Source organism: Cupressus sempervirens, chromosome 7, assembly GCF_028749045.1.
Source record: "Cupressus sempervirens isolate cs-2001-9-10 chromosome 7, ASM2874904v1, whole genome shotgun sequence".
Lineage (NCBI taxonomy): Eukaryota > Viridiplantae > Streptophyta > Pinopsida > Cupressales > Cupressaceae > Cupressus > Cupressus sempervirens.
In genome coordinates, this window is record NC_143124.1 from 872995809 (window position 1) to 873008206 (window position 12398).

General features: G+C 34.9%; 1 protein-coding gene and 1 long non-coding RNA gene across 2 annotated transcripts in view; both read left to right on the forward strand.

The window, feature by feature from the left end:
• The first annotated feature begins 437 nt into the window (after positions 1–437).
• LOC149550234 (uncharacterized) overlaps positions 438–12398 on the forward strand; it is a 38526-nt gene continuing 26565 nt past the window's right edge. The window contains exon 1 of the mRNA XM_089793329.1: positions 438–996. Within this exon, the coding sequence (XP_089649455.1) occupies positions 849–996 (148 nt within the window). The 5' untranslated portion in view covers positions 438–848. The remainder of the gene's footprint in view (positions 997–12398) is intronic.
• Positions 5401–5952, forward strand: LOC149550235 (uncharacterized). Its single transcript, XR_016354184.1, has 2 exons — positions 5401–5582; positions 5680–5952. It is a non-coding gene; the product is annotated as an uncharacterized LOC149550235 (long non-coding RNA).

Sequence of the window (12398 nt, forward strand, 5' to 3'; positions counted from 1 at the left end):
ACAAATTTTTTTACTTCTCAAAATAAATAAATTTCATGAGATAAGTTGAGATCCAGCTACTAGTTCAAGGTAATTTCGAAATATTATTAAAATACAAATATACCCCAAGCAATTTCTTAACATAATTGCAAAATATTATTAAAATACTAATTTACCCCATACAAGTACCCAAAAACATGAAGAGTCCGAAGAGGCAAAACAACGGAAGTACCGCTCCTAGAAAATCTATCATATCATATAATCTGAAATCAATATTTTTAATTACCAAACGACGGCCAATTGATTATAATCGGACGAGGAAGTTGTTTTTTTTTTTTTGGATGAATTGAGCGAAAACTCGTGGAAAGGAAAAATCCAACTGGAAAAGTGAAACAAAAATAAATTAGAAGCTTTAAAATTCAAACCACAAATATTGCTTTGCCTTTCTTCTCTCTTTTGCCTTTTTCTGGTTGGTCCCAAATGGCTGCCGCTGCTATTCAGAGATCTGAAACAAACACCCAGGCTGCTACTGTTCTTCAGAGATCTGAAACAAACCAACTAACATAACAAACCAAGCTGTTTCTGCTGTGACAACAGGTTATCTCACATCAGACTGGGGCAAACAAACAATAGCTAAAACGGGTTCTCTGTGCTGTGTGGCCGCAAGGCCGCTTGAATCAACAAACAGCAGGGGCGGGGGAGAGTGGTCGGTGGATCTGAACGACGCCCATTGGAATGGAAGGGCCAATGGAAGCTTCTCTCCACCATTTTCAAGGCGGTGGGATTTCAGGTCTGGGGGAGGAGGGCAGCTGCCACGTGGACATGGGTCTTCATATTCTTCTAGCAGCAAGGGCAGCAGGATCAGCAGGATGAGTGGCAGTGCGCACCATCAGTACTCTGTGTCTGACGGAATTGTTTCCTATTTCAGCAGCCCATCTGAGAGTTTCAATGCGCACCAGTGTTGGAGTCCCATGCCACATGGAGGAGGGGATTTTGCTGCTGCCGCAGCACATCCAGGTATTATAATTTTAAGTTTTGTGTTTGATATAATGACTTGTTCTTTTTATTTTAGTTTGCCGGGTAGGGGCAATACAGACCTAGGAAATATTGGAATTGAATTCGATTTCGGAGACACTTAGTGGAAGAAGTTTCTAAGGCAGATTGGTCGGTCTAAGATTTAATCACACATTTATGTCTACTTATTATTTAAATGGACGTCATGAGCAAACTCAAAGTGTGTTTATCTGAAATTCAATGACTGATGGTATATCAACGTTGCCAATCATTTTTCTTTTCTGCTGCCGGACAAATTTTTGGCTGTTACGGTGGCCTCCTTTTGTTGAAAAGCTTGTGCCATTGCCATAAAAAAATTTAAACACGGGTCATCCTCAACCTAGCACCTGTTTCACCACGAGCTCACAAAGCGCAGGATAGAGTTATGGTTCGCTTTTTTGGATTGGGAAAATTTGAAACTTTTTCTTGCCTTCGTGATTGCTCGACCGATTGCCATTAGTCCACATTCTCTTGGACTTATTGCCAATTATTTTTGGCTGGACTGCTCGTCTGATTGCCAGTTCTCCTAGGTAGTACTGCTCGACTTACATTAATGATGCGTTTGATGATTTCCTTTCTTTTTTCTTGGTCATTATATAGAGTGGGCATATAAAGCTAAATTGACTGAACTTGAGAGGATTTTCGTTGCCTCTCAACCTGTAATTATCTGAAATTGAATCTCACAAGTTCGAATTGCTATTTATTTTGGGCGGAATTTCTTTTTATGTTTCTTTTATCTAGCATATAACTTGAGGTTATGTGGCCTGCTGTGTGAGGTTGACAGCAACACCATTCCCAAGATTTGTAAACTTGAAGATTTATAAAAGTTGGTCATTTCTCAAATGAATCTTATAAATGCTATAGTTGATTTTTAAACAGCAGTCATTCTCAGATGCACCTCATAAGCATTACACTATTAACCTCACCGTGTGCTGGGCTAATGGGCTATAAGCATTACACTGTTAACCTCACCGTGTGTTGGGCTAATGGGCTACCTTTTACAGTAGGTAGATTTGAACTTGGGTCACACTGTTGGGGAGTGTGTCCCGTTAGAATCACACCATAGTCCTGTGCACTGGTAACACTGTTTTTGTAACTCTGATGTGTGTGGTACTTTCCTTTTGAACTTCTTGGTAAGTCTTTAGTGTGTCAATATCAAAATCACATTGACATAACCCCAGAACCATTTCTTTGGCGGACTTTTTCTTAGTTATCACGGTAGAGGTGTGGCATTCTATTATTTTGGATGGGAAACGTGTATATTTTAATTATTGTATTTTTCTGTTTTGTAAATTTTGCACTCTTGTGAAGTTGCATTTAGTTTTTGATGGGTAAATCAGTAAGCATCAGCTTGCACATGATATCATTAAAACATGGCTCAATCAACATAGTTGATTACTTTTGAGATGACTTAAGTCCAGTTATCTTAGGTCATTTTATGTATGAGGGCTCTTTTACATTGAATATATAATAAAATAGCTATTCCACAAGACTGGAGGCATTCTTGAGGAATGCTGAACAAATTTCAGCATTCTTAACCTTCTGATGCTGCATAAACTTTAACAACTCAAATTAAACTTGAGTCCATCACAACCTCAACTTCCGAATACTTTATAGTATATACAGAAGACATAAGTTGAAGTATCTAAGAGATGACATAAAATAATAAAATAATTGCAGTTAGTTCTAGTTGTTTTGATTGGGAGTTTTACACCTTGCAAATTTGCTTAGAACATTTATTATTAAATATTATAATGTTGTGAAAATAATATGATCACTTGACAAAGCAGTCATCCCACATGGAGTGGCACTCTTTGCCACTTGTAAAATGTATATGACATGTTTTCATGGCATCTATGTTATGTAAGATGTGTACGAGATTGTATGACACTGAAAGATGCAAAAGATATTGATGACGTGAAAGTGTACGTAAGAGTTTGATGAAAAGTGGACTTGGAAAAGTTGGAAGTCTTTTTGACCAAGTTATGACATTTAAGAGCATTTTGTAAAAAGATGGAATAGCCCAAAATAGAGCAGATAAGTTTGGTGGAGGAATATCTAACATAACGAGTTACATTTTTTTATTGAACTTGCCTATTTACTAGATCTTGGAATCGAGGTACCATAGAACTTGTATTTTGCATTGGATTATGCCACTAGATTTTATCTAGAAACATGTTGAAGGTCTTGATTGAAGGGGTTGCTACTTTGTATTGTATTGTAATCTTCATGCTGGAGATGATACATGAGTGCTCCTTTGATGTTGGGCTTTTTCCTAGGGTATACCTTGTGTTGTGTGATCCTTTTTGTGTATTGCATGTTGTTGCACAGTCTTTAATCTTACGTTCATGTTGCCGCAGGAAGGTTCCATGCTGGTTATTTTTGTTGAAATTGTTAGATTTTTTTTAATTTAACGTCCTCCTCTCTTTCAGTTAAGTAGGAATTTCATAGTTTTAACTTTTACCTAGCTTCTTCCTTTCACTAATGTTATTGTTTATTTTATGCTGGCTTTCCAAGACATCTTCTATTTAGTGCCACACTTTGATTATGTCATGTCTTGGATCTAGCAAGTGTTTGAAGATCCAAAGAATGTTCTTCCAATTTTGTAGTTCGCTATAATATACTTTTGCATGTCATATTAACAATTATGTTGAGTTATTCATATTATAGTAGCTACAAATGGTGGGTACCTCCTTGCCAATATTTTAATACTTTATTGATACTCTTCTTTTGAAAGCTCTTCTATTCCCATGCAAGATCAACATTTATTGTATTTCAAGTGATTACTAGGGTTTGTACTTTATTGGTATCTACACATAATGCAATTTACAAGGAGGGAATAGGGATGCACTGTTTCATCCTAACTAAGTCATCTTAAGGAATAACTAAAACTAATAAATGAAACCACTGAAGTTAAGCATGCCACAAGTGCTTTTCCATATTATACTTAGAGTTGGGAATATATAATTTTGGATTGTAAGTCTCAAAATGAGAGCTTGACATGCACTAAAGACATCATTAATCAAAAAGAAAAACTTAGAGAGTTGTCAACCCTGGGCTCCAACTAAATAGAAACTGAGCAAATCAAGCTTCAAAAGAAGTAAGGCTCATGACCTCTTTACACCAGCTAAATTTCTTGTGCTTGCTAGTTTTGGAAGAAAATTTGCAACATTCTCTAAAGTGCTTACTATCTGTAGCATGACTCTACCATGGGTTTTGTCTAAGCATGATATTTAATATATTGTAATGTTTATTTAATGGTCATCTTAGTTAATATTTAGTTTATTAGGTAGTTTCTATTGTCATCTTTAGTTTACAAATGTTCTTTTTAGAAACATCATTTATGTAAATTTATATAAGGAGTTTTCATCTATTAAAGGTAAGTCAAGGTTGTTAGTGGCACGATTGAGGATAGGATCTCATCACCTTAGGTGTGAGAGAAGTAGATGGAAGACGCCCAAAGAGGCTTGGGAGTAGAGAACTTGCCTGTTTTGTAGGATGGGAGCAATTGTAATGGAATGGCATTTTCTCTCAGAATGCATAGCATACGACAACATCCAAACTTATTATGATATCATCCTAAAGCCAAACAACATGCGTTGCTTATTTGAAGTTGACTAGATCAAGCAAGCTGGATTTTTTGGTTAAGATCCATATCAAAAGATTGGAAATGGAAAGGAATATGGAAATTGCTTAGTGTTGCGATCCTTTGGTCTTGTAGACTGCTTTGGTCTTGTGGACGTAATTAAAATCATTCATTCATTCATCTCTTTTATTTTATACAACAACATTGATTTACCATAACATGGTATCAAAGCAGGTCAATGGAATTTCATAAAATTTGGTGAGCTTTTTAAGGGAAAATCGAGCCTCTTTTGATTTGGAAATTTATTTCCAAAATTTGTTTTTCAAATTTTTAAAACAAAATTCATCGGAGTTAATTTATGAAAATTTTGTGCTTCGTCTTAGAAGGTTTTTGCTGAAAATTACAAGCCTGGTGAAGGGTTTTGATCATACGATTTCCTAGTTTGAGAAAAAGTCTTTGATTTTGAAGGTTGCATGTGCATTCTGTCAGTTGCATATACTTGCATATTTGTTGCATGTACTTTTTGTGAGTTGCTTGTTCTTGCATGTGCTGTTTAATGATGCGAAGTCTCTTGTTTTGCCCCATTAAGGTTCCTCTGTTGGGTTTATAATTTTTTCCTCGAAAATTGTTTGATGGGTTTATAATTTTTTGCTCAAATATTATTTGGTGGGTTAATAATTTAGGAAAAATTATTTGACAGGTTTCTAATTTATTTCTGTAAAAAACTATCTGTTGGGTGTTACCGATTTTCCCTAAAAAATGAAGCTTTGTATTCGCTAATCCGTGTCTTGGATTTTGTTATTTGCCTTTGATCAAATTTTCACCTAAAAAATCATGTCTAGATTTTCTCCTTAAAAAACATGGCTTTTTGCAGTTTGGTTTGAGACATAGTGCTCATCTGTAAAAGATCTTGGTGAATCATCTTGCAGTCTATTTTGCGGCGTAGTGCTCATTTGCGAAAATGGTTTGGCAATTTTCCTCAAAATCATGGTTGCAATTTCATCTCTATGTCCCTAGCTACTAGAAGTAATACCTTTGTCTTGGTCATTAACATTTTGCAGATTTTTGGAGGTCTCAACAACAACAGAATGTTTTGAAGAATTCGTGACCGAAAGACAACAGTTAAACGATGACCATTAGAGGAGGATATTGGAATATTGTAATGTTTCTTTTATGGTCATCTTAGTTAATCTTTAGTTTATAAGGTAGTTTCTATTTTCATCTTTAGTATATGATTGTTTCTTTTAGAAACATCCTATTTGTAAATCTCTATAAGGAGTTTTCATCTCCTCTGTTTAATACAACAACACCAACATCAACTTACCATAACAAAATTGGGGTTTAAATAAATGGCACTTTGACTATGACATTTGATTCTTACTTGTCTACATTGAAAGCCAATACCTGAAAACAATCTCTCTAACTACACTGCCTCCTTACAAGCATGTGTCGCAGCCATTTACTCTACTGCTGCAGCGAACAATGCAACTGTATTGTTTTAGACATAGCTTAGTGCCAATCAGATAAGGAATACTAACTGTTTTAAATCATGCATGGCAAAATACTGCAAAATAGTGTGAACATACTTCTTTTGACTTAACTATAATTTCCTAGAAACACAATCCCTGTTGATTTCCATACTCGATACACTTTGCAACCCCTAAATCTTTTATATCAAATGGACCAGACGACTGACTCTAAAGCTCCCTAATTAATCCCTTATCATTTCCAATTGGTCACATATTGTCAAGATAAAGGACAATGATTAGTATTTGATCATTAATTAGCTTTGAAACAAACACAATGCTCGTCTCCACTTTACATGATTTAATGTAAAAGCAAGAAACCTCTAATACCACATTCTTGATGTTTGCTTCAAACCATAAAAAGATCTATTTAACTTGCAAACCAAGTTTTCTTGTCCCCCCGCAATAAAATTATCAGGCTGTTTCATAAATATTTCTCATCAGAATTTTCATGCAAGTTAATTTAAATTATAACATCTATTTGCTTGACTTCTAAATCAAAAGTAGCATCAATTGTATCAAAGTGCACTATTTTGTTATGCTTTACCCAAGGTTGTTCATCATTTTAAAATTCCTTTAGGTGTTTAAAAATTACATCCTTAGAATATACTATTGTCAGTGGTACAGGATCCTAAAGCTTATAAGCCTTAATGTTTTCGCCATAACCCACAAAAACACATTTGTTAGCTTTCAACTCAAGCTTAAAACATTTTTCTTTAGGAATATGAAAATAAGCCTCACTCTGAAAACTCTAAAAGGAGAAGCTGATGGTCGTTTACCTGCCCATACCTCATAGGGAGTTTTATCAACGACAACAGAAGTAGATGAAATATTAAAACAGGGAACAAGCAGTGTGAACTGCTTGAGCTCAAAAATGCTTTTCAAATTTTGCACTACTACTAAACATGCTTCTAGCTATATCCATTAAAGTCACATCCTTGGAATATACCATTTTCATTGCTATAGGATCCCAAAGCTTATAACCTTTAATGTTGTTGCCATAACCCACAAAAACACACTTGTTAGCTCTCAAATCAAGCTTAGAACATTTTTCTTTACGAACATGAACATAAGCCTCATTCCAAAAACTTTTACAAATGAGAAGCTGATGGTCATTTCTTTACCCATACCTCACAGGGAGTTTTATCTACAAGAGCAGAGGTAGGTGAACTATTAAAACAGGTAATAAGCAGTGTGAACTGCTTCAGCCCAAAAACGACATTCAAATTTTGTACTAAACATGTATCCATTAAAGTCCTATTCATCCTCTATGTCACTCCAGTTTGTTGTTGGGTATATGGAGTTGTTTTCTGCCTAATAACTCTTGAATGCTTATAATAGCCATCAAAGATCCTAGAGCAGATCTCACTGCCATTATCTGTTCTTAAACCTTTTACTTTTATATATGTTTGGTTCTCAAAATGTGTTTTAATTTTTTTTAAAATATAGAGAAACAGTAGATGGTACATCCACAGGGACAAAGAAATCACTATGAATAACCTCCAAAACTTGTTTAGCTCTTATACTTCCATATTTAAAAGAAATGTTATACTAGTTTGTTGTTGATGTCAAATCAACATTCAGTTTGGATATATTAGTCAGATCATAAACAGAGAACAGAAAACATATGCCAGCGATACCTAATCAAGTTCTATATCTTGTTGATTGAATACATGCATAATAATCAGATTTCCAAATCATGGTGTTGAGTTTGTGGGTTTTTAACTAGATATGATCTGCCTAATTATCACTGCTGCAATTAATGTTTAAAATCTTGGAATGGCTTGTTCCGTATATGCATAAAAAACAGTGCTGGTGATTGCTGTAAAAAAACTTGAAATATCTTGTTTTAGAATATATGTTTTTGCTTCAGAATTTATTGTTTTCTTTTCATTATCGGGCTGCAAAGAAAAAAATATTTATGGAATCATCCACTTACATCATTTGTTTGGGATCAGATCTTTTTATTAGGCTGTATACCCTTGATCAAAATTTCTGCTTCAGATTGATCATTGTATATTTATAAGCATTCAGCAGTTTGAACAGTTATTAACTTCAAAAAGGAGTTTGATTGCTTAGTTAAGAATCAAGATTCATAGAGCCATGATGACAGTATTCGAGTGGTAATTCATAAGCTACATTGGTAGAAGTATAAGGTTGTTGGTTGGGTAGTTGTTAGTTACAATTTCTTTCAAATAGTTTCAACTTTAAATTTCAATACATTCTCTATATACTCTTTCATTTGATTAATTTGATAGAGGTGTGTGTGAAGATGAGGTGCTGAATAGAAGTTATACAAACTTGATGAAAGAACTGAGTGTGTGCGTGTAAAATTAGAGACACCATATAAATCGATGAAAGGTGTGTGAAAGAAATATGATTGAATGGAAGAGAGTTGGAATATGAAAACAGATTTTGTTTTGGTGCAACATACGACAGCTATAAAGAACACAGTTGTATCTGTGTCTACTGAAGAAGATATCAAATCAGTGAAAAAGAGTTCTTCTCAACACAGTGTGTGTTAGGAGTATTAAAGAAGTTTGAAAACTATGGGAACAAGCTGGGCAGGAAAAGTACATTAGACTGTAAGTTTTGCGAGTACTGATTTGAAAATTCTGATAAGTTTAACAGTGTCATTTATTTGATTACGTTCATGCGGATATAATAGTAAATTAAATAGATCAGCACATGTTAGAAATTGTTTTTATGGAAATATTTGTGATATTCATGATGTATAATATGATTTGATAAAGTGTAATTTGTATATTCTTAATATTGTTAATGGGGAGCTTGCGAGAGTTGGTGCTCTGTTTGGTGACTCCTCGGGGTTGGTGCCCTTAAATAGTGTAATTGAATCATTCCTGAGGCTGGTTTAGGTCATTAGATTTAGGAACATTTCTCACTGAGTTTTTTCCCATCTTGAGTTCCCTTGTAAAACTTGTGCATTGTTTCATCTATTTTTGGATCTTTCAATATTCAGATTGAAGCTTGACAAGTTCCATTAAAAGTCTATATCTACTACTGATTGATCCCCCCTTTCTCTCTCATTAGTAGAATTGTGTTCTACAAGATACTCTATGTTGATTTCCATACTCTGTTCATGTTCTCAAACAATCAAAATCACCAAAGGAACTAGACAATTATCAACCATCTTTTTATTTATTAGAGTTTTGGGACCCTTTTTCACCAATATGACCCATGATATAGAGTTTTCAATTACATTATCAGAGTACAAAAAGTAGAAGCCTAAAGTCTCAATAGCACACCACACCTATTATCTATAGCTGAAAACAAATCCCCTCTTCTTAACTTGTACCCTAAATCATTCGTTTTAGATACAAAAATTAAATTTGTAGCTAAACTAAGGATGTGTGACACATTTGTAAGGGTTTTAACCTTTCCATCGCGGGAAATCAATTTTGCCCCCCCTTTAGCGTACAATTTTTTGTGTGCTTTATCTCTAAGGTGAAGTTCCCCACCCCCATATGTTGAATATGCTTAAAATCACTCCTTATGAGAAGTCATGTTGGTAGGATACACTTGAATCTAGTAACTAAATTGTTAAAAACGGATTTGATTGTATTAACAGTACACACTCTTAAATAGAGTTTATAGACGCTATAAAAAAGTGTTAAGTAAAAAAGAAAAGTTGTCTAAATAAAGACAATGTCTAGAAATAGACCATATGAGGAAAACTAATAATAAAGCCTAAATGGCCATTAAATAAGGTTCTAGAAGAACAAGGTAAATTTAGGAAGACCCTAGGATACTAAAAATAAACTAATAGCCTCTCTCGATGGCCATTCTATTAACTACCCTACATAAGACAATACATGTTTTGTAGTTACAAATCCTTCAGAACATATTGTTGCTAGTGATGCCTTCCTTGGATCTGCAGAAATATCAATGACCAAGAGTAGCTAAAAAAATAGAGAAGACTGTCCTCTTCTCTGAAATGGTGAGCAACAAGAGAGAGGAGTTCGCTACTGAGATGAATCTTTCACGAACTCTCAGAATGTGCAAAACCACTAAGTAGAAATCATCACAAAGCATCCAACCTGATGTTGGATAACTGAACTGTCCTTTCTTGGAAATACAGATACACATTGAGAACAACTAGCACGATTTTGAGGAAAAATTGAGAAACTCTTTAAACTTTTGCTAATGAGTAGGATGTCCCGAAATAGACTGCAAGATACCATGATTCTAAGTTTACAAAGCATCATTTTTTCAGGCAAAATTGTAAACCCTAAAAAACCCATAACTTGAAATCTTCTTTTTAGATGTAGAGGGGGTCATAACCAAACTGGCTCTTGCTCTATATCATGAAATATTAAAAAAAGAAATCGATTGTATTAACAATACATACTCTTAAATAGAGTTTATAGACGCTCTAAAAAGGTTAAGTAAAAAGAAAAGTTGTTAAATAAAGACAACTTCTAAAAAAATGCTAGAATTTGAGAAAACAAATTTAATCCATAATCAAATGAAAAGAATTAGATCAAATAGATGGAAATAAAATGGACGAAATAACAACACTAGATAAACTTGATGTGATTTGCTAAGAGGCATAATAGCATCAAGAGAAATCTCCAAAACCCAATATCCCAATATTTACAATATGCCAAATACAAGCAAAGTAGCCTATTTATGTTAGCAAGAGTTGATAGGATGCGTGGACAAGGTTGAGACAAGTGTCTCAACTTGGACGAAGTAGAGTCCTGACATAACTCCATGATATTCTCTAGAAGAGTTGTCCAAATTGAACTCAACCATATTATAGGAGGAGTTTGAGTCAAAGTGGGATTGAACAACATCCACCTAAATAAATAAGTTCACAAAAGTAAATTGAAAGAGTAAAATGAAAAAAAGACCATTTACTCCAACAACCCCCTTTAAGTGCAACTTAGGGATTACAATATTACAGTACATATGCTTACGGGTCTTGACAAAAAAATTCATGTTAGGTACCTAAGTACAACTACAATGCAAGCTCTCAAAGTCAGAGAAAAAGGGAAAACGCAGTGGGAGAAAACTCCAATCAAAAAGAGAGCCAGGGAATTAAAAAGCTTCAACATAAGGAGATGGCAATGGCACCTTAAGCAAAGCACATAAATGAATGAACTTGCTCTTAGTGAAGGGTTTGGTGAAGATGTTTGCAATTTGATTTGATGTCCGAAAATATTGAAGGTCAAGGACTTGCTGATTAATCAAGTCCCAAATGGAGTGCATGTGAATCTCAATGTACTTGGTCCATTGGTGATGGGTTGGATTGTGAGAAATTTGAATGGCAGTCTGGTTGTCACAAAAGATGACTCTTGGCTTTAGGAATGGAATGCCAAACTCAATGAGGATGTTTTGAAGCCAAATGGTCTTAATGGTTGCATTAATTGGCCACTCAATACTTAGCCTTGGTGGATGAAAGAGCAATGACAAACTGCTTCTTGCTAAGAGAAAAACAATGCCTTGAAGTAGACTTGAGATCTTGAGAACTGCCTGCCCAATCCGAATCTATGTATTCCACCAAGTCAATATCTTTATGCAGTACTGCATAACGAATTCCATAATTGTGAGTACCTTGGATATAATGAAGAATCCTACATCTACCTAGAGACTATGCTCACAACATATGAAAAATGAGGCCATGTGCGATTGAAATATATAAGGCTATAAACCAATTGGTGATACACGATAGCATCAACCAAGGGTGAAGAATAAGAAGCCTCAAATTTGACTTTTGATAGAAATGGAGTTGGTGTGAACATAAAATTAGTCACATAAAATCTGGAGAGCATATGAAGAGTGTACTTAAGTTATCCAACAGAGATACTAGAAGGTGACCAAGTGATCTCAATCCCTAAAAAGTAGTGGAGAAGGCCTAAGTCAAACATAAGAACCTATCATGAAGGGCGGTTTTGACTGCGTTGATGTGAGATGCATGACTTCCCATCATCAACAAGTCATGAACATAGAGAACAAGGAAAGTTAGAGTATCATCATGTTGTAGAGTGTAGATGTTCGGATCAAAATGGCACTGAGTGAACCCAACTAATAGGAGTCCATCTTGACATACTAGGTTCGAGGGGCTTGTTTAAGGCCATAGAGAGACTTTCAAAGTTGACAAACAAGTGAAGGATCTTGAATGATCCCTTTGGCTGCTCCATATATACCTCTTCTTGAAGCTTATCGTGAAGAAAAACACTCTTCGCATCCATCTGATGAACTTCACATATGTGAGCTTTTGCAATGGAAAA